Below are 23264 nucleotides of genomic sequence, written 5' to 3'. Positions count from 1 at the left end.
GCACCAGGCTTGGATTCAGGAGGACCTGAGTTCAAATCTGGCCTCAGGCACTTGACAATTACTAGCTGTGTGACCCTGGGCAAGTCACTTAACCCTCATTGCCCCACAAACAAAACAAAAAAAAAGGAAGGTTCCTCTTTTTTGATCCTTCTGAGTGAGTACATATTTAAATAAGAATAAAATGGTTTAAGCTATATGTACTCCTTTCTGTTGAAACAAAGTCTTGAGTGCAAAATAACCACAACCTCTGACATTTGTATAACCCCAACATTGTGTGGAATATAAACTGGCAACCAGATTCTTTTGCATCCACTTTGGTTGAAACTATGAAAATACTGACTAATTCTCTCTCCTCTGTGTCCAAACCTCAGAGTGCTTTCAGATGCTGATGCTTTTATTGCCTATGTGGGTGCTGATAACAAAATCTGTGAGCCAGGATTGGAAGATTCCAATGGTCTAAATCGTTCAAGAGTAAGTAAAAAGCCTTTTCTGGGAAAGCAACTTCTGTCCTGATTATTGTGTATGGCTGTGTGATGTGTTTTCCATTCTCTCAGTCCTGCTAGTCCTGGGCTTCTTCCCATTGACATTTTGGGAAGTGACCTAGCAATGTTGCTGCTGCTGCTCTAAGCTGCTTCTTTCTTTTTAAATGAGATTTTTTTAAGCTGTGTTCACACAGTAGAATAGCCAATTATTACTTAACTTCAAAAAGTTCTAAACAACACTTGAAATATAAAGTTTCATGAAAATAAATCAGCAATGAGCATGGAAAATTGATGGTCTCCCAGCCAGCATTATTTCAGCCCCATATAAAGTATAATATAAAGGTCCTTCTTAACAGTTTCCTGGGAAAGGTGAATTTGTAGTCTAGGAGAATACAAGGAAAGGAATTAGAAAACCTGAGTCAAAGACTTAGAAGAACTTAGAGTGAGTCTATGTGGGTTGGAGACGTGGAATGTACCATGATGGGAATTTTCTTCCCTCCCCTGATGTTGCATGAGCTACTGACTCTTGTTCTTGGAGTAGAATTGAAGGAGTCAACATTTAAAAGATTGATAATTTGGCCTTATGACAGCCAAACAAACTCTAAACCACTGAGCACCATTGTAAGACGATGGTCGCCCTGGAGATGTTAATCCACTTTCAGACCTGTTACAGGAGCAAGGTTTGCGGTCAGTCCTCGGAGCATTGTGCTGCAGGGAGACAAGATAGTGGTGACCCAAACACTTCCTTTTAGAGCATATCCTGCAGACACTCGACTCAGCACGACTAGCACCAAGACATCTTCCAGTCATAAGCTCCTGTGGAAGGGTCGTTGCATACCCTGGAAGGTATCCTCATGGTGGGGAAGCTTGTAAACAGGTTTCCAGAGGCTACCACCGGCCCGGAGAGGGGCGGCTGGAGGACTCCCCTTGGGCTTTGCTGGCTTAAAGAGAACAAGGTCCAGTGAGCAAGTGGAGGGGACATCTTCACCTTCTCGCTGGCCTCATACTGCTTTTGCCAAAGCACTAAATAAGCCTTTGCTAAGAAGAGTTATTTTTGTTCATATTTCGCCTTCTATTTATCTCTTGTTTTCTTTTTGCTATAGATAAGTTTTTGTGTGTACACCATTCTGGGAGTTGTGAAACGGGCTCGTTGGCCCACAGACCTGGAAGAGGCTAAGGCTGGAGGATTTGTGGTTGGCTATACACCAAGTGGCAATCCAATCTTTCGTAACCCTTGCACAGAGCAGGTCCTGAAACTTCTCGACAATTTGCTCGCTCTTATAAGGTGAGTCAAGGTGTTGGGTCATTTTCTGACTTAAAATTTATTTGTTTGCATGACTTTAATATGTTTTCCCATTGGAATCAATGGCATTTTGTTCCATTGTTGACGATGTTGTCATTTGTCGAACTCTTCCTTTTCCTAAAGTAACCCCAGAAGTTGTGAAACCCTGGCGAAAAGAAACACCTCATTTCTTACTTGTCCTGGTTTTGATTTTGAGTATAAACCCATAACTGCTTTTTCCAAAATGTCTATTCTCTTCACTCCTCCCCAGCCCTCATTCCCCCTTCCCCTTGAGTTGCATTTTGACATAAACCATGCACTTTCAAATAACTGCTCACCTGGGCATCTGTGCTTTGCCATTATGGTTCTCTAGATGAAATTCATATGAACAAGCATAACAATTACTCTGACTGCAAGTGTAACGAATCTATATGCTGGCTGTGAGCTGAAAAGGAGAAGAAAGTTGATACTCGATGAAAATTGTTTATATCTTCCACCTCATTTACTGAGACCTGGGGGTAGGGAAGAGGAGGCTGAGTTGGGCCTGTGATGTCATCTGTTTAGGGTGCTCCCAGTGTGAAAACTCCTTTTACGAATGCAATTCAGCACTTGCCTTGAAACTCCAAATATTAGAAAGTTGTCTGGGGCACTAAGAGATTAAATGACATGTCACACATCCAGTAAGCATCAAGCTTCAAAGGTCTTTGTGATGTTATACACCCTACACCATTCTCCATGATTTAATCTATGAAACAAGTAGAAAGAGATGTCATAAATACGTATGCTTGGAAACTGCAGATGATCATGTAATTCCTAGGTTTGGGGTAGCTGTCACAATGAAATTTCTCAAAGGGAGAAATGAAATCCAGTTCTTGCCTGTCCAAAGATGAATTTGAGCATTTACTTATCTCTTTCAGTATTGTCCATGTTGAAACTTGGTGCTAGGTACCAACCCCATTTGTTACTTTGCTGACCAAAGCATCAGAGCATAGTGAGGCAATCCAAAATGCTTGTGTCTCATGTAGTGTGCTTTGTGTCTCTCATTCATCTGGAGTAGAAGAACAACGTTAAAGATTGTCAGCTCTCTGGGTACCTGGTAGAGGTAGGGGGTTGTTGTCTTCATGTGTGTTGACATGCTGTCTTGATTTACAGAGAAACTATTCTACAAGAAATGTTGGTTGTGAATTGGACCACAGGACTGGGGTGGGAGGGGTGTATTACAAATTTAGGCAGAGGTAAAATTATTACCATCTTTCATTTGTCATGGTGACGATATAGTAATAAATTCACAGAGCAACAAGGACACTGAGCAGGCTGTCATTCCCTTCTTCAGCCTTCCTCTTACTAGACTTCTAGGGAACCTAAGTATTTGGGTAAGAGTAAACAAGTAGGCAGGAAAAGCAGTAATGTTCAGTTGGTAGAACCCAAACAGTGAGTTGAAATAAGATCAATAAGGAAACATACAAAGTTGCTGCAGAATGTCACCTTGATGTTCTCAGATTCCTGTGTTATTAGAAACTCCAAAGTTCTAACATGAACAGGTGCTTTATTAAACGTTGATTCAGCAATTTTCTCTTCCTCAGTAGGGTCCAGGTGGTGCTATGGGACCAAGAATGACAATTTTTTTAAAAAACAGACCAGGTTTGGGTTTGGATGAAGGTAAATTGTCAAGATTGACAATATCTCCTGCCTCTAAGTTTGTTCAAGGAAGACGGTGAAAGTTGACATTAGATTCTATAGAATAAGATGTATTTTATTGGTTATTTGGAATGTAGGATGAAACAAGATTGTTGGCTGGTTTGTGAGTTCATTGGGATAGTAAAATTGGGGGGAGACACTTGCCTTTTCACATAGAACTCTCTTGTCCTCCAGTGGCTCATTTCATCAATCATACTTTTATCTTTTATCATAATACACCCTTTTGTACTCAGTTTACATTTCTGCTTGCAGGTGCTTTTTTATAGATAGCTGCTGATGGGAAGAGAATTTGATAACAAATAGTGTTGGCACTGTGGTGATTAAATTGTTTTGATGACCCAGAAACTTCCTTATAGAACTATCCTTTAGTGTGCCTCCTTGTTTGGGAACACTGTGCCAGGCACTCAGTGGGGTCAGAATTCATATATGTGAATAGTGAGCTTATTGCCCTAACCTAGAAGGCCATTTATGAGACCTTGAGCATTGTGTTGATAAATTACACTTGGGTGAAAAAAGTAGAAATAATATTACCGTCATCATTAACATGAAGATTACTGGATGGGCAGGGGAAAGAGAGTGAGATAGAAGAACTCTAGGATCCTTGTCACTTCAATAACATTTGCTACTTCATGCAGTAGTCTTTATACTTGTGAGGTCCATCTGGAGATAGTAATCACATGTGATTTGAGGATAAAAACCAAAGAGCTCTATCCCTAGCATCTTGGGGTCTTGCCTCAAGAACTGATATTGGCAGAAAACATGCAGCAGGTACACTTTCCTAAAGTAGCCACTTGTAGGTGGAAATAGCTATGAGAAACTGTAAGAAATTTAGGAAAAGAAGAAAAAAGATGGCAAATTGCAGCAACTTTTCAAGAGTAAATAGCTATGCTCCCTCATCTCCAACTGTGTTATGCTTTTGATATGCCATGGGCAGGAAGGGAGGCTTTGGAGGGAGGGCAGGTCAGAACAGCTTTCTAGTCACTGTTCCTTGGTCATAAAAAGTCAGTATCTCCTCAGGTAAGTCGTTTTTGTGTGGGGACAAGGCCTTTGGAAGACCTTATTGCAGGCCCAGTCCCAGGGGAAACATTGTATCTTCCTCTCCCACTCCTCTACTCCACTGCTCTCAGTGTTTAGCTCACTATCCTAGACTGTTGGGTTTGGCTCCTGATAACCTGGGTCTACTGGCAACCATCAAGAATTTGGTTCTCTATTGAAAAAGCCATTTACTCTTGGTTTGTTTTTGGTTTTTGTGGGGCAGTGAGGGTTAAGTGACTTGCGCAGGGTCACACAGCTAGTAGGTGTCAAGTGTCTGAGGTCAGATTTGAACTCAGGTCCTCCTGAATCCAGGGCCAGTGCTTTATTCACTGTGCCACCTAGCTGCCCCCAAGCCATTTACTCCTAAGTGAACATAGCAGAATGGTGTCACTAAAACTACCAGCCTTACTTTGTTTAGACTGTAGGGACCAAGTTCACTTTCAGGAACATGACTGAATATCCTTTGTTCCCCACAGAGAATCTGCTTGGAATCGGTACTCTACTCTGTACACCTGTCATAGTCCATTAAGCCAGAATTTAGCTAAAACTAAGACTATCCCTGAGAAGAGCCACTAAACCATTTTAAAATAGGACTTCCTCTTATTGTCAGTGGAGTTGTCTTGGTGTTTGGTTTCTAACCCACCACTGGGGTTCTATTAGGTAAATACCTCTGTCTGGCATTGCTTAGATTATGAGCAAAAATTGCATTTCTATAACCCGTTACCCTGCCAGACCAACCTAAAGCTATGTGTAGTGCCTGATGAAACTATAAGATAGGTGGTGCAGTGGATAGAGCACCGGCCCTGGAGTCAGGAAGACCTGAGTTCAAATGCAGCCTCAGGCACTTAACACTTACTGGCTGTGTGACCCTGGGCAAGTCACTTAACCCCAATTGCCTCACACCTCCCCCCCAAAAAGAAACTCTATAAGATTGTCTTGACTATCCATCTCTGCCTCAACCCTTTGAGTCTGACAATGTGATACAATGGGAAATTGTTTAGTGAGTGAGGGGAATTGATAGATTTAACAAGAACTACAGTTTTTCATATCTATTTTTTACATCTACCCTCTTTGTACTCCACAACAGGGTTTCAGGAAAGACAAAGTATAAATGAGGAAAGAATGGCTATGATATTTTTGGTAAAGAAGACTGGAACTGGAAACAATAATGTGGGGTCTTTTTTCATTGTTTACTGACTACTTTGTCTTGATAGAAATTGGCAGCAACTTGCTTCTTTCCTTATTTATTTAGGACTTGGGCAGCTGGTTTTTGACATTGATAATTTTAGTCCCAGATTCTTTCTACCCAGAAAGTTTCAGATGAGAATGGTGGCATGTCTGTATTTATATCTAGTCTCCTAATTGTAGGCATTAGCAACAGAAATTCCCTTGCTGAAACAGGTGGATTCTCCTCAGTCCCAAGGTGCCATTTGTCCAGGATCAAACTCTGTATAAGTAAGAATTCGCATCACTAAAAAAATTCGGTTGAGACTTTGTGGCCTTCTTGGGCCAATATGAGAATGTGGCTTTGTAGTGCTCCCCATCGGTGTTCAGTTCTGATTTGGCTTGATGTTAAGGTTTTGCAAAGTATTGTATAGCTATAATGTCAGGTGCTGAACAAAACGTGATATAATGAAATTTGTTTTGGAGTATGGAAAAAAAATGTATCTTTCATCAGACTAGGGAAAAACTGACTGTACCTAAACCATAGCTTTAGGTTCCTAGTGACAAAGCAGACTTGTTTGTAGTTATTGCAACAAGAGATCCTGACTGCTTACTTGCAACCTTCACTTGTTGGAGCAAAAGTATGAGATGTAAAAAAGTTGTACAATTCATCTCTTTTCTTTTCCTCCTCATTCTGGGCTGTCTGCTAGCCTAACTAGATCTCTGGGTGCAGCCCAAACAAGTCTACTTTAGGTTCAAGAAAACGTCACCTCCCCAGCTCTGGTGCTGAGGTTATCCTGCTGGAATATTTGTTTTGTTAACAGCTATCTTCCTTTTTCTTGGTTCCACATTTCATATGCTTATACTCCGTGGCAGAGTTCTAGTCTTCCATTTTGGACCCTTTTCCTGAAGAGCACTTCGGTTACTTTGTGTCCTCTTTCCTTTCCCTTGTTAAAAGAAGTCTTAAGAACATCTCCATCTGCATGCCAGTGGGGAAAAGGAGGCTGATGGCCAGCACAAGGCAATCTCTCTACTCTGTTATCTTTCTTCATCCCTGTCATATTGGGGAAAACATATGCATATAAAGCTACTTCTCTCTTTCAGAACCCACAATACTTTGTACACACCAGAGGTACTGGCTAAACTGGGGGATAATTTCTCAAAGGCTTTGGATATGCTCGAAGTAGAAAAGAATGCTATCTTGGGTAAGAAACTTTTCATTTCCTCTTAAAAGTTCAACTTTCCCAATCTCTTCTCCCCTACTCTAATTTCTGGGTGTGTGTGTGTGTATATAGAGCAGTTTCAATAACTTGGTTTCCTGAAGCACTAACATCTTACTGTGCCCTTGATATAACCACCTGGGTTCAAATTATGCCTCTGATATTTATTAGTTCTATGACCCAGACAAGTTACTTAATATCTCTGTTACTAGTGAAAAAACATTGATTAAGCACCCATGTGCTAAGCACTGGAGCTACAAATACAAATAAAAAGAAAGACAATCTCTCCCCTCAAGGAGCTAAGCGTCAAATAAAGGAAGACAATGCAAAAGGTTTTGGGTATACCAAGATTCTGTATTATTTTTAAAAATTAAAAAAAAATTCAATCAAGCCCAGGATTAGTGAGAAAGGTCCATTTGAATTTCTTTAAATTTAAAAAAAAAATTGCTCCGAATGCCTGTATTTCAATACACCTGAAGACCCAACAATAAAGACTGATTCATTTTTGTATTTAGCAGTTACCAAAAAGACATTGATACTCAATTTCACTACTCAGCACCTCAAGGCTGAGGAGACCAACATACTACTTTTGGTCAACTCTGAGTAATTCTCTTGGAAGCTTTAGATGTAGGGGCCCTGATGTTGCTATCCTCTTCTGAGGGTGCACCTCAATCTTCCTTGTCACTAAAGAAGCTTTCTATGGTTCGCAGTTTTCTCTCATTGCTCATCCTGCCTGTCTTTCACTTGACTTTTAACTCCTTAGTGTGGGGTCTTGCTTCCAGGATATACCCTCCCAAGCTTTAGGGGGTCCCAGGTGATTTAATGAGGGGCAGTTGTTTCACTCTCCTGGCCCTTTCTCTGGTCCATAGATAACCCCAGGCCAACTTGCCAATCAACCAGGCAGCAAAACTTTATGTGCTGTGGTTGCTAGCTCTGACGAGCCTGCACCCCTCCCCCACACGAGCCACCACCAGTCAAGGTTTCTTCCTGGTTCCCTACTGGGGTAGGACATCCAAATCCCCCCTTAGCTCCTGCATACACCCCCATAGACTACCCCCAAGCCAGCCATTCAGACCGTGAGCTTAGTACCAGATGATGCCAGCACTCCAGCTCATTCGGAGGCTTGGGATAAGTTTCTCCAGTGTAGCCTGCTGTGTTGGTGTGATTGGGAGGCTGGATTCCACTCTCAGTCTGACTCCCCCTTCTGCCAAACTTCCAAGGTGTCTTTAGCTGGAAAATAATCTCAACTGTGTTTTTGTGGGTTCTGCTGCTCCAGAAGTTGTTTTCTGGCTGTGTTTGGAGTTTTGGGGGGGTCCATATATGAGTAATTCTCAACTAGATTAACTCATAAACTAAAGCAATGCTGTGGGACCGTGGCCTGGAAAACCAGTGCAACTTGTAACTCAGTCACTTGCTGTCAAAGGGGGTGGGGGGGACAGCTAGGTGGCGCAGTGGATAAAGCACTGGCCCTGGATTCAGGAAGACCTGAGTTCAAATCCGGGCCCAGACACTTGATACCAACTGTGTGACTCTGAGCAAGTCACTTAACCCTCATTGCCCTGCAAAAACAAACCAACAAAGGAGTGGGAGTAAGGGGAAAGTTAAGTTACCTGCCATGGGAAGATGATGGAGAGTTCTGGCAAAGTCCAGAAGCAGAAGAACTGGTGGGAAATGGGAAGACTGTTCTGAGCCCCCTCCTTAAATAGAGGCTCTGGAGCCTTGGCCCTACCCTCCAGTCATAGGGTCAGAGAAGCAGAGGGCTCTTACTAGTGAGATGAGAAGTACCAGGCAGATTCAATCTGGCAACATGAGATTTCTTAGTGATGAGGTTTCCTGGGGAAAGAAGGCAGAATGAAGAGGTGCCGGCAGAAAAGTCTAAAAGCACTGAAGCTGGTAGAAAATGTTCTTCAGTTTTCTTACATTTAAAAAGGAGATAATACAGATTACCTGCTGTCTAGGAGAGAGGGGAGGGAGGGAGAGAGAAAAATCTGAAATTGGAAGGCTTGTATAAACAGAAGTTGAGAACTATTTTTATATGTAACAGGGGAAAAAAAATACTTTATTATTAATTTTTTTAAAAGGAGATAATAAAACCTGTAGTGCCTGGCTTGCAAGGTTATTGTGAGGGTAAAATAAAATAACATTTGCATTGCAAACTCAGAAGTTCTATGTAATTATCTTTTCTTGATGGTGTTACTATTTAACCTTTTTGAGAGTCAATTTTCCCATCTTTAACATGAAGATTGTGCATCATGAGTATAAGAATTGTTATCGCTGTAGTAGCTGTCATCCTACATTTAGCACAGGCTGTCTGAGTAGTGGATTGAACAAAAGACACATACTATCACTTCATCACTTATGTGTTACAAATTCAACCTTAAGATCATTTTTCCTCTTGCTACTCCTGTGATTTTGGTATACTACCCCCGGATAACAAGAGTATACCATACATAAGTAAGGATACTTAATCTCTATACTGTTTAGACTAAAAGATTAGCTTGCTTTTGTATAAATAGGAAATGTTTTAAAAATACATTAGTATATAAAATATTAAGGGGCATAATCTATTAATAAGAATTATAAACATAAAATATTAATGTAAAACAAGAAGCTCCATCTCTTCAGTATTTGAAATTACTTGACCAGTGTTGCCCCTAATACTTTCATAGCAACTTTTTCTTTGATACCTACAGGTCCAGGGGCAGCTAGGTGGCACAGTAGATAGAGCACTGGCCCTGGATTCAGGAGAACCTGAGTTCAAATCCGGCCTCAGACACTTAACAGTTACTAGCTGTGTGACCCTGGGCAAGTCACTTAACCCCAATTGCCTCACCAAAAAAAAAAGATATCCATAGGCCCTTACCTTGGTGTCTGGCTACAGATAACTTTCACTAGAAACCTGGAGGTTCAAGGAACATTGCAAGACAGGGAGGGATAGATATGAAGTCTAAGCAGTTACTCAGACAGTATTGCTTCTCAGTTTATGACTTTAATCTAGTTAAAAATTAATTACTCGGGGTGGGGGTGGGGGCGCAGCTAGGTGGCACAGTGGATAAAGCACTGGCCCTGGATTCAGGAGGACCTGAATTCAAATCCAGGCTCCACACTTGACGCTTACTAGCTGTGTGACCCTGGGAAAGTCACTTAACCCTCATTGCCCTGCAAAAAAAGAAAAAAACTGTTCACTCTCTTGAAGGACATTGCTGATAATGAAATTGGACTAACTTTCTTTAAAAAAAAAAAAAAAGAATTACTCAGAGATGACCAAAAGTAGTGTGTCAGTCTCCTCAGCCTTGAGGTGCTAAGTATCAATGCCTTTTTGGTAACTGCTAAATATTCTTTGTGACAGAAATTAATTAGTCTTTATAGTTTGATCCTCAAGTGGATTGAAATACAGGCATTTAGAATAACTTTTTTTTTTAATTCAAAGAAATTCAAATGTACCTTTCTCACTAATCCTGGGCTTGATTGAATTTTATATATAATACAGAATCTTAGTATACCCAAAACCTTTCCTAGGCTTGATTAGAAGGCAAGCTCAGCCCTACCAGGCAACGTAAGATACATTGGAAAAAACTCAGTGTGTAAGGCTAAACTGTTCAAGCAATTCAAGGAGAAAAGTATTAGTCTTTTCTTGTCCAATGTTATCCATTAGCCAGAATTGTCTTTTCAATTCCCTATCCTAGAATCTTCCCCATTATGCAGAACACGGAAGAAAGTGTTGGATATCAGGATATATCAGTAAAAACCCTTTCTTTATCCATTGAAATGGAAAAATGTTTCCATTTTGCTTGGTCTTTTTAGTTTTCCCCAAGAGTTAATGTCCCTTCTTTCTACTAGCAACTCTTCCAGTACAAATTGACACTATTAAAGGAACCACACCCTTTATGGCTAAACACAAATGTGCTTTTTAAAAGGTGGTTTTGGGGCAGCTAGGTGGCACAATGGATAGAGGACCAGCCCTGGATTCAGGAGGACCTGAGTTCAAATCCGGCCTCAAACACTTGATACTTACTAGCTGTGACCCTGGGCAAGTCACTTAACCCCAATTTCCCCTTATTTTGTCCTTATAATCCAAACATTTTTAAAATTTATTTTTAATAATAAACATTTTTATTTATAGTTTTGGGTTCCAATTTTTATCCCTCTCTCCCCCTCCCTGAGGCGGCAAACATTCAGATATGGATTATACATGCATGATTATGTAAAACATTACCAAATTTGTCATTTTGTACAAGAAAACTTGATTAAAGGGGGGGGGGGAAATGAAAGAAAGCGAAAAATAGCATGCTTCAGTCTGTGTTCCATCAATATCACTTCTTTTCTTTGGAGGTGGATAGTATGTTTCATCAATAATCCTTAGGGTTTGTCTGGGGTTATTGTATTGTTGAGAATAATCAAGTCATTCACATTCCTTCATCAAACAATATTTCTGTCTCTGTGTACAGTGTTCTCTTGGTTCTGCTCACTTCACAATTCATCTTTTCATACATGTCTTTCCAGGCCTTTCTGAAGTCATCCTGCTTGTCATTTCTTATAGCACAATAATATTTCATCACCATCATATACCAGTTTGTTTAGACATTCCCCAATTATTGGGCATTCCTTTGATTTCCAATTCTTAGCCACCACAAAAAGAGAAAAAGTTTTAATAAGTTTAAATAACCCACCATGGCGAGAAATTAGCTATTGTCCATTTCAGTAAGAGCTTCATTAGGGCAGTTATAAAATGTGAACTTGGGGACATTTTATTCCAAGTAAAATAGAGCACCAAACAACTATGGTTTTAGTGGTCCTGAATGCTATAGAAGAGGTATATTACTAACCAGTGTAAGTGTCTGGTACATTTCTTTACTTCTCTCTCAAATCTTCAAAGAAAGTAAGTTTCAAAGCAGTTTGTAGCCTTGGCCAGCCACATGAGAATCTAAACTGTTAATTTCAGTGGTAAAATAGTACCTTGACAATCTTCCTGTGGCAAGCCAAGATGGCAGAGTGGAAGGAAGCAGTGTAGCTAAGTTCCCGTCAACAACTCCAAACAGATCCATAAAATGTACAAGACCTAATCCTGATGGAGAAATCCTGAAAAAGTCACAGTGAATCTTTTTCTGACCCAAGTCAACATAGGAAGACAGAGGTCTTAAGACACTGGGAACAAGGCTGGGGCAGGAGCCCCAACAGCAGAGTACTCCAGTATCCAGGGAAGACTGCATACCAGCACAAAAAGAGGTTCCCAGACCCATTCTTGGGCACCCCCAGGCCCACACCAGGGCATCACAACAGGGATATGTGCTAACTGGAAGCTTTTTTTCACTCAGTAAACACTTCTGGGTCACAGATTCAGGGTGGAGTGAGAAGGGGACCTACAGAGAGCACAGAGCAGGCTCTGGTTGTTATACAAAGAAAGGAGAAACTTCAGAAGCCAGCAGCAGCAGTGTGGCTTAGACCCCAGGGGCAGAGCAGGGTCTTGTTTCTAGCATCTGGCTCAGCCTGCAGAGGAATAACCAGGGCAGGAATTCTAAACCAAAAGGCAAGCTATGATTCTTTTACTGGGGCAGCAAAGCTTTTCAACCAGCTGATGGACTGAGCCCAGCAGCATCTGCTCTTGTTCAGACCTACACCCAGGTCAAGATCTTGTAGAGTTCAAATCAGAGAAGCAGTAAATCAGACTTTGCCCTGCATCAGATCACTAAAAACTTCAAGATCCCCAACCTGGCCCTGAAATCCTGGAAGAATACAACACTCAGTATCCCTAAGAAGTAGTAACAGGGCCAGCCCAAGCTTTCTCTCCAGAAGATCTGCAAAACCCAACTCTAATATCAAGTCCAATGGAGTCAGGAAGTCGGTTAGAAGAATAGGCACATACACACAAGGAACCCCACCATAAGGAGCTATCATTATTACGGTGGCAGGTTCACTGAAGACAAAAACACAGAAGACGACAATGACTCCAAAACAAGCAATGCCTCTGAAAAAAACACAGTTGAAGCATAAACTAATTTCTGGAAGAGATGAAGCAGGAATTTTAAAAAAGGAGTTAAAATGTTTTTTATAAAAGCAGTGAGTGTTTGAGGAAAATACTGGAAAAGAAATGAGAGCTGTGGAAGAAACAGTTGGAAAAGGCGTGAACAGCTTGACACAAAAGGTACAAAACTCCCCAAGCCGCACACCCCTTGAAAATCTGAACAGACCAAATAGAAGCCAGTGGTGTCATGAAGCAAGGAGAAATATTAAAACAAAGTAAAAAAAGAAGTCAAAAGGTAGAAAAAAATAAAAACATATAAGTATCTCTTAGGAAAAAGAACTGACTTGGAAGACAGATCAAAGAGAAAAAAAATGTATATCATTGGAGTAGCTGAATACCATGACCAAGAAAGAACCTACATATCCTGTTTCAATAAACATTATTAAGAAAAAAACTGCCCAGATCTTTTTAATCAGAGGGCAAAGTGGAAATACAATTAATCTACAGTCACCTCCTAAAAGAGAATCCAAAATAAAGACTCCCAGGAACATTTTAGCCAAAATCCAGTTTCCAGGACAAAGGGGGAAAAAATCATAAGCAGCCAGAAAGATAGAATTCAAGTAGGAGGAGCCATGTTTAGGATCACGCACACTTCAACAACCACTACTATAAAGCAGCGCAGAACTTGGAATATAATGTTCGAGAAAGTGGACACTTGGGTTTACAGCAAAGAATAATTTACCCAGCAAAACCAAATGTAATGATTCAAGGGGGGAATGGACTTTAATGAAATAGAGGATGTCGAAACTTTTCTCATGAAAAGAATGATGCTGCATAGAACCTTTGAAGTTCAAACATTGGAGTTCAGAAAAAACCTTAAAAAGTAAACATGAATGATCAGTGTTAAAAGATTAAACAAGAATAAACTGCTTACATTCAAATATGGGGAGATGATGCATGTGTCTGAACCCTGTCATCATCAAGGTTCATAGAGGGAGTCCAATTAGGCAAGGCCCAGAAATGGTTCTGTTATGTCTTAAGATCTTAAGACCAGGAAAAGGGGGGATAGTGGAATATATTGGGGTAGAGGGAAAGAAAAGGAAAGTTAGGGAAATTATCTCATGTAATCAAGATGTTAGTGTAGATGTGTATAAAATAAGAAGGAAGGAGGGTGGGTGAGAGGGAACCTCACCCTCATCTGCACTAGTCAGAGGGAAAGGGGAGATGTGAGAAGGGGATTAAGGGGCAGCTGGGTGGCACAGTGGATAGAGCACCAGCCCTGGAGTCAGGAGGACCTGAGTTCAAATACAGCCTCAGACACTTAACACTTAATGGCTGTGTGACTCTGGGCAAGTCACTTAACCCCAATTGCCCCACCAAAAAGAAAACAAAAAAAAGGGGAGGGATTTAGGGAGAAGGCAGATTAGTCTAGGAAAGACAAACTCTTAAGTATATACAAAAATACAGCTTTTTGAGGTTGCAAAGGATGAGATTCCAAGGAAGTAACTATCAATTGTGGAATGGAGGAATGAGTTATGGTGCAGAAATGTAATGTTGTGCTGTTGCTCTGAACTCTTAATAATGTAATCAGACTAAACACTATTCCGGAGAACTGATGAGGAAATGCGTCCACCCCACCAAACCCCTTCTAATAAGAGGCTGAAGGATTCCTAATGCAGAATGAGACACAAGTCTTTTTTAGGACAGGACCAACTTGGAATTTTGTTTTGGTTGGCTGCGTGATGGTCATTTTTGTGTTGTTTTGTTTTCCATGTTCTTGGTTTGGGGAGAGAAAGGTGAGAGAAGGTACATTTTGTCTGATTTTAACAAAAACAAAATCTTCTTCCCTCTCCAGGACTTCCCCAGCCTCTCCTGGAACTCTATGACTCTCCTGTCTACAAAACAGTCTTGGAACGAATGCAGGGTTTCTTCTGTACTCTTTATGAGAACTGGTAAGACATTGATATTACCTCTATATGCTTTTTTATGATGTTCCCTTTCATGGGGACATTCATGTTAGAATGCCTGGTGGTTAGTATTTAATCCATGTTCCTTTGTGTACCAGTCGTATGAAGCAGAATAAACTCTTACTAAGAACCAAAGGCATCATCAACAGGTTGAGCTTCTGGTTCTGGTTTTGTGATTCCCTTATGAATCTCATGCTTATTCCTTTTCCAGTATTGGAGGCATATTTGCTCTGAATCATCCACATGCTTCTGTATTTCCTTTTAGGACAAGTGACATACCTGGATATAAGCTAGCTAGTGTTGAAGGGTTTTCTCTCTAAGGAGCAAACAGCTAACTGGCCCAGGTGTCAAATTTAACCTACAACCTTAGCCTGAATTAGCACCATGCTATAACCAACTGACAGATCTCCAGAAGCAATTTTCATTATAAAGTCATTGCATTTTCATTAATGGGGGATTGGAAGGCAGCCCTTGACTCATAAATTGATTGAAATAGTTATTGATCCAGTGAGCAGGAACAAATAACATTTTTTTAAAGTTTCTTGTCTGTTAAGAACTGTTGGGGGCGGCTAGGTGGTGCAGTTGATAAAGCACTGGCCCTGGAGTTAGGAGTACCTGAATTCAAATCTGGCCTCTGACACTTAACACTTACTAACTGTGTGACCCTGGGCAAGTCACTTAACCCCAATTGCCTCACTAAAAAAAAAAAAAAAGAACTGTTGGTGACGGGCAGCTAGATGGCGCGGTGGATAGAGCACTGACCCTGGATTCAGGAGGACCTGAGTTCAAATCCGGCCTCAGACACTTAACATTTACTGTGTGACCCTGGGCAAGTCACTTAACCCCAATTGCCTCACACCAAAAAAAAAAAAAAAGAACTGTTGGTGGATACTGAATTTGCTTGTGTGTTTCCTTTGTAGTTTCCATATCCTAGGAAAAGCAGGCTCTTCTATGCAGCAAGACTTCTACACTGTTGAAGACCTTGCCACCCAGCTTCTCAACTCTGCCTTTGTCAACTTGAACAGCATTCCTGACTACCGACTCCGACCCATGCTTCATATCCTTTTGGAATTTGCCAAAAGAGTTGGAAAATAAGAAATAATCCACATAGATTGGGGGATGTGATTATCTGGGTTCATGAAATTTCACTTAGAGAAAAATGAATTGAAATCTAAAAGCAAGAGAAGAAAATTGCAAAAGAGACTCAGGAATTCTTGAAAGCTCTTTCTTGTATAATTGGGACCTGACGAGCACGACTTGAAAGATCTTTCTCAGTCTCTTAGGATTAGGCTTTTTCCCTAAAATGTACTGGTTTGACTCAGACTTAGATTGGTTAATTGTTCTATAGTTGCCCATGTGCTGCTTCTGTGGAAAGGTAATTTCATATTGGCATAATTACCCTTCATTGAGGGGCAGAATGAAATAGTGGGAAGAACCCTGGATTTGGGAATTAAGACCTGAGAACAAGTCCCCTCTGTTAATAGCTCTCCTTGAGTTGACCTGCCTGGGCCTGTTTCCTCATCTATAAAAGGAGAGGTTGGGTCTCCAGGATCCTTTCCATCTAGAAATTGTCCTGGGGCCAGGGGTGGGGGGGCAGGCAGCTAGGTGGCAGGTGGTGCAGTGGATAAAGCACTAGCCCTGGATTCAGGAGGACCTGAGTTCAAATCTGGCCTCAGACACTTGACACTATCTGTGTGATCCTGGGCAAGTCACTTAACCCTCATTGCCTGCCCCCCCCCCCCCCACCAAATCAACTTAAATACTTTCCCCCCAAACTGTAAACCAATAGAGATAGGAAGCAAAGTGTATTTATTTATTTTTGGTGAGGCAATTGGGGTTAAGTGACTTGCCCAGGGTCATACAGCTAGTAGGTGTCAAATTTCTGAGGCCAGATTTGAACTTGGGTCCTCCTGACTTCAGGGCCTGTGCTCTATCCACTGCTTCACCTAGCTGCCCCCAGAAGCAAAACTTGATTGGAAAAATGCTTTCCCCTTTTTCTCACAGTTTATGCAATTTTTTAGCTCTTGAGCGAACATTCTGACAGATAATACAATCTGGAAATGTAATGAACTTAGCATGCTAAGGAAGGAGACAAGTCCATAGGTTTTACCTAACACCAGACAGTGGCCTTGGCATCTTTAAAGCCATTGGCAAACTTTCTGAACATCTTTATTATCTGTTTAGCTACCTCAGATCATTTAGGAAAGGTATGAATTTAGAATGAGGGGTAGACCTGTGCCTTGACTATTATAGTCTCCTTAACCTATCTTCTTAACGGGTTTTTGTGAAACCTCTGGTGCTATTCTGCCCTCCAGAGCATTATGAAGCCCTTGTATCTCCCATCCTTGGACCGCTTTTCACCTATCTGCATATGGTAAGAGGGCATTATCAAAAGGATATTGAAGGGGCAGCTAGGTGGCGCAATGGATAAGCACTGGCCCTGGATTCAGGAGGACCTGAGTTCAAATCCGACACTTACTAACTGTGACCCTGGGCAAATCACTTAACCCTCATTGCCCTGAAAAAAAAAGGATATTGAAAATCCCTGCTCTAAACCATCCAGCTAAGGAGTTCAGGTTAAGAATTCCTTAAAGCCTCAAGTTCTTCTAGACCTTGGATTTATGCCAAAAGTTTCCCATACTGTCTTTTCACTAAATTAAACAGTAGCCCCTGTAATAAAGTCTAATTCAGGATACTTCATAGAAGGAATTCTTCATAGAAGAAGCCTAGAATACAAGTTTAATCTTGCTGTTGACTGTGTGATCCCTGTGTAGCTAGCAGCCTTTTCCTGTGCCCTACGTTTCTTCTAATAATTGGGTTGATTATAATTGAGAAAAGATGCTGTGGAATAGGACAATAAACATTACTACAGAGAGAGTCCAAGAACCCTAAAAGGCTGTGCTATGCTGGTCTTTAAAAGGGGGAAACAATTCACTTTATTTCCATTTATTTTATTTCACTTTTCTTTCCATTTGTAATCATATGTTATTTTTGTAGTTCTGCTTCACTTCACTTTGTATCAGCTATATGCATCTTTCCATACTTCTCTGTAGTCTCCATATTTATGGCTTTTTATGATACAAAAGTATTACATTCATTTTTCACAATTTGTTTAGCCACTCCCCAAATGATAGTCATTTACTTTTTTCTAGTTTTTTGTTGTGTATTTTTTTGCTCCCACAAAAGTGCTACTATAAATATTTTAAAGCATTTGGCCTCTCCTTGGGTTATACGCTTAGCAACGGGATCTCAGGTCCAAAGGGTATTGTTAAGGGCTAAAATTCTAGCTAGTGTGTCTAAAATCTCTAATGAGTGGTTGCCAATAAATTATAAGCTTTAGCAAGAGTTAGACTTTTAAGCATTTATTAAGGAGAATAAAGAGAGAGAGAGAGAAAGGCCTAAATTCATCTATCTATTAAAGGGAGAGCGCATTTCTAGCTCCGCTCTCCACCAGAGTCCTCAGGAAAGAGCTCGAGTCAGAGTGCCAGGCTCCCCCCTTCTTCCTCCCACAAGCGAATGTCACTTCCTGACGCCAAAGAAAAGACTCCTGGTCTTGCCCTCAAAGACCTTCACTTCATGGTGGAGCTTACAGTAAGTCTCCAGTAGGTGGCATCAATACAGTATGGATATTTTATTCACTTTCTTACATAATTCCAAATTGATAATTTCCATATCTTGTCACTTTTGCCAATTTTCTGGGACAAACAACCCTAGAATTGGTTGTGATTTGCATTTCTCTTATTAGTAATTTGGAGCAAAATTTCACATTGGTGATTAGTAGTTTGCATTTCTTTTGAGTACTGTTTGTTCATATTATTTGACCAAATTTATCTTTGGAAGGATGGCTGTTGGTTTTACATATTTGAATTATTTAGAGGGAGAGGGGGAGGAGGAAGAGGTATATATGTATATATACATATACATATATAGATATATAGTATTATATCTCAGATATCACAACCGTATCATTCATTTGCTACAAGTAGTTTGTTTTGTTTTTTTCTTGTCAGCAGCTAGAGAAGGGTTATTATTTCAAACTACTACATTTCTTAAATGACTTTCTGCTGAAACATCTCCAACCATAGAATGGTAGAGTTCTGTTTAGTCTGTTTACCTCACCTAATCTTTATTTAAGTGGGAGATTATTTCCAACTCTTTCTATCCCCTCACTGTTTTCCAGAGGCTTTCCCAGAAATGGCAAGTCATCAACCAGAGGAGTTTACTATGGTAAGAAACCTTTCTGCCCAACGTTAGTGGGCAGGAAGCTCTGCTGCCCCAGCTGGGATAGCCAGTACATCAGCTAACATTGGAACTGGAAACATTCCTGGGGAATAATAGTGTTTGCTCAGATATCCCAGGTGGGAAGGGAAAGATCAGTAGACTGATGTTTGAGTTTATCTCTCCTAAGTGGATGAGATTCTTATGCCTTAAAAATAGCCTCTATTATCTATTATTCTTATATAATCTCACTTTTCAGGTGAATCCTTCCAGTTGGACTTGCAGGGTCGCATGTCTAGTAACTGGGTCATTTAGAGCCATATCCAGCTTTGCTATAATAACCATAACAGAATAAAATAATAAGGAGCAAGCAGTCTGCAGTGGGAGGATCCACTTTCCACCTGATTGCCAAACCTTTCCCCCTTTACTCTAACTCCTCCAGTGTTATCTAACCGTTTGGCTTTCTCCAGTGGTGAAGAAGAGACTGCTGATGAAAATCCAGAATCTCAAGAGATGTTGGAAGAGCAACTAGTGAGGCTGCTTACTCGTGAAGTCATGGACCTGATCAGTAAGTAACATGTGAGGGGGTAGCTAGGTGGCACAGTGGATAAAGCACTGGCCCTGGATTCAGGAGGACCTAGGTTCAAGTGCGGCCTCACTTGACACTTAGTAGCTGTGTGACCCTGGGCAAATCACTTAACCCTCATTGCCCCCAAAAATTAATTAATTAATTAATTAATTAATTAATTAATTAAAAAGTAAAATACATTTTTAAAAGTAAATAATATGTGAAAGAACAAAGCAACAAGAAAATTTTAGGGAAAATCTAATTCTTATGGTTGTGTTGGCATTTCAAAGTACTTTTCCATTATTTCAGATGTAAATTATTTCACCCTTTATCTCAGGACCTCTTGACCCAGCCTTTCCTACTAGATAAGGTCAGTCCTGAGCCCATACTCAGGAAATGTTTGTTGATTTGAAATTAAAAGATTAAAGAGGGGAGTTAATGATCAATGGATCAATAATGTGGTAAACACAGCATAAAAGAAAAAATTAGAACTGGAAGAGTTTGTGTTAGACAATAGAAAGGGATTTCTCAGGGTTAGGAAAACCTCAAGGACATGAGCAAGGGAAACTTTAATCTCGAAAATTTTTGAGTGAAATCTTATTTAAAGGGCAAGGAAAATAATGATCTCTCTAGGTGGTTTGTTTTCAGAAGATTGAGTTTTCCTCCAAAGCCTTAAATTTATCAGACCAGAAAATTATTCACCAGTCAGACCCACCAAAATTGATTTTATACTTAGGCAGTATACAACATGCCATCTTCTGGCCCTATCCCATAGGCCCAGAGCAGCATTAGAACAGGGGTTTTTATCCCCACACAGGCTGTGCTTTCATGGTACAGCCCCTTTTTCCTGTAGTAACCCAGATTTTCTCTACAGCTGTTTGCTGTGTTTCAAAGAAAGGTGCTGAACACACCACCAATGCCAACACCAACACCCCCGCTGATGGAGAGGGTGAGTAAGCACTTCATTTCCTGGTTTCTTAGCTTTCTTTTTCTTTGCCCTTATGCCTATAAGGTTTGTAATGTCTTTCTAGGAGCTTTGGTGGTAGGCTTTTATGTTATAGATCTGGCCATACATAAAGCTTTCCCAACATTTGAAGCTTATTACTCAATACAGTTCTCTTTCACTAGGGAACAAAGTGACATGTATCCAGGGAACCTCCATCAAGCTCTTTCTTCTGACTCTAAATAGAGTGTGTCTCTAGGACATCCCTTGTCTCTTAGGACGAGTGGGTGCTGTGCCCACATCAGATCAGTGGTGGAACACTTTAGACTGGTTTCTCTAGTTGACTGCATATGCTTTCACCTAACTGGTTTACCCTGGAGCAAGATGTGAAGGCGCTTCTCTGAAAGGTAGAACTAAGAACTGGTTTGCCTTTTGCTCCTAGATGAAGAGATGGTTTGCTCAGACGTAGCCCCCTCAGCCATGGCCGAGCTCACAGATCTAGGCAAATGTCTGATGAAGCATGAGGTGAGTAAGTAGCAGAAGTGGTGGTAGTACGTTCTCTCTCTCATCATCATCATTCCTAGTTCTCTTTACAAAATGAAATTATTCATGAGATTGCCTCACAGATTCACTCCCTTCTGTCAAAGCTTCCAAATCCTAATAGAATGGGAAACAAAACAGAACCCTCACTAAAGCTAATTTTCTCTTCCTTCCTTCTCTAGGACGTGTGCACAGCACTTCTTATCACAGCCTTCACTTCCCTAGCCTGGAAGGACACCTTGTCTTGCCAGAGGACCACCACCCAGCTCTGCTGGCCTCTGCTTAAACAAGTAGAGTCCCTGTCTGTTCACCCAGTTTTTCTAAAGAGAGGAAGATTTAGAACAGAATCACCGAAGGATTCTTGGTCAAAAGGAGGGTGGAGACCTTAGCAAAGTTTAGTGGAAAGAGGACTGAGTTTAGAGTTAGAGGTCCTGTGTTCAAGGTCATTTGACAGCCATTTATTACCTGTTTGACTTTGAAGAAGTCAGCCTTTCTGGGCCTGTTTCCTTTGTCGAATGAGGACATTTTACAAGATGGTCCCTTCTAAGCAATTTTCTTAGCATAGGTAGTAAGTTTGAGGGGCAAAATTTGGTACTGATAGTTTGTTTTCTCAGGTACTGTCGGGAACACTCCTCTCTGATGCAGTAACATGGTTTTTCACCAGCGTGCTGAAGGGTTTGCAGATGCATGGGCAGCATGATGGATGTATGGCTGCACTTGTTCACTTGGCTTTCCAGATATACGAGGCATTGGTAGGTACACTATAATCTGCCTGTTCCTTCCTGGTGCCTTTCTAGTTGTCATTCTTGAGGCTCCTGGCATGTTGTCAATACTTAGAAGCCCAAGGATGCCCAAAGCTATCTTCTCAGTAGCTCTGCCCCCCTTTCAGCGCCCCAGATACCAGGAGGTGAGAGCTGTGATGGAACAGATCCCAGAAATACAGAAGGAGTCTCTGGACCAGTTTGACTGCAAGCTACTGAATCCTACACTGCAGAAAATTACTGACAAGCGCAGAAAGGATCACTTCAAACGCCTCATTGCTGGCTGTATTGGGGTAGGCCTCAACTTGGAACCATCTTATTTATTATTGCCCTACCTGTGAATGACACAGAAGCTATTGCTTTTTCTTTCACTCTAGGTGGTTCTTGAAACCATTAGGTATTAAGATACAGACATCAAAGGGCAGCCTCCAACTAGTCTTACCAAGATATGGAGGAATTGTCACTAAAAATAAAATAATGGAGCTTTCTATTTGCAGAGAAGGGAGGTCCCACTGCTCAGGTTTTCATAATAGCCTTGCTTGTTTCTTACAGAAACCTCTGGGAGAACAGTTCCGTAAGGAAGTTCACATTAAGAATCTTCCATCGCTCTTCAAAAAACCAAAGCCGTTGCTGGAATGTGATGTGCTAGAAAGTGATGATGGATGCTTGAGCACCATTTTTGAACCCTGATGTGGCCATCTGAACAATTTTCCCAGGCCTTCATTGTCATCTCTTCTCCTTCCCCCTCGTAGCTAACCTGTAGCTCCATCTCCACTGCCTCCTCTTCCAGTGCTGACCTGGAGAATGAACCAGGCTTGGGGATGGGAAGCCAATGACTGGCTCCAAGAAGAGGCCAGAAGCGATTCCATTGATGGCATTTTCAAGGGAGTGAAGACTTGCGTTATTCTGTCTATTCTCCCAAAATGTCTCCTAACCCACTCAGAGCTCCACATCTGAGCATTTTCAAGAGAAGCCATGAGCCCAACTACAGTTCCTTGTTGTCATTTATCCCTTCTCCCTTTCCAAGTACCCTCCTTGCAGAATATGGGGTTGGGAGGGTCTGTTTCATCCAAACTCAACAAATCCAAGCACTGCCACCAGTTTGTGGCTATACTGCAGGCACAGAACCTGCTGCATATGCCTTTTATTGGCAACTCTAACCCACATGCTGGTGGGAAGAGGGATGTGAGGCTATTTTGGGGCTCTGTTGCTAGATTGGGAGGATAGCCGGTCAAGTGCATGTATGGCCCACTCATCTTGAACTCTAGGAGGGGTATAGACTGTCTTAAAGTGGCTTTGGCCAGAAACAAGATCCCTTCAGAGACTGGCCAAACCTGAGTTCTTACCTCAGGGCCCCCTTGGCTTCTCTTTGTCAAGAGAGGCCCTCTCATCACTACTGAGAGAATGACATCTACTGGTCATCA

The 23264-nt window shown here is 41.2% G+C and overlaps 1 protein-coding gene across 1 annotated transcript in view; it reads left to right on the top strand.

The window, feature by feature from the left end:
• XPO5 (exportin 5) overlaps positions 1-22825 on the top strand; it is a 70382-nt gene extending 47557 nt beyond the window's left edge. Inside the window, exons 19-32 of the mRNA XM_044001072.1 lie at positions 372-471; positions 1586-1767; positions 6766-6866; positions 14699-14795; positions 15731-15867; positions 17087-17184; positions 18991-19037; positions 19499-19596; positions 20471-20545; positions 20982-21064; positions 21262-21369; positions 21694-21831; positions 21969-22133; positions 22393-22825. Of these exons, the coding sequence (XP_043857007.1) occupies positions 372-471; positions 1586-1767; positions 6766-6866; positions 14699-14795; positions 15731-15867; positions 17087-17184; positions 18991-19037; positions 19499-19596; positions 20471-20545; positions 20982-21064; positions 21262-21369; positions 21694-21831; positions 21969-22133; positions 22393-22530 (1567 nt within the window). The 3' untranslated portion in view covers positions 22531-22825. The remainder of the gene's footprint in view (positions 1-371; positions 472-1585; positions 1768-6765; positions 6867-14698; positions 14796-15730; positions 15868-17086; positions 17185-18990; positions 19038-19498; positions 19597-20470; positions 20546-20981; positions 21065-21261; positions 21370-21693; positions 21832-21968; positions 22134-22392) is intronic.
• Positions 22826-23264: the final 439 nt, after the last annotated feature.

Source organism: Dromiciops gliroides, chromosome 4 (assembly GCF_019393635.1).
Source record: "Dromiciops gliroides isolate mDroGli1 chromosome 4, mDroGli1.pri, whole genome shotgun sequence".
NCBI classification, from domain to species: Eukaryota; Metazoa; Chordata; class Mammalia; order Microbiotheria; family Microbiotheriidae; genus Dromiciops; species Dromiciops gliroides.
The sequence above is the reverse complement of the archived record's forward strand: the minus strand, read 5'-3'. Positions and strand labels throughout refer to the sequence as shown.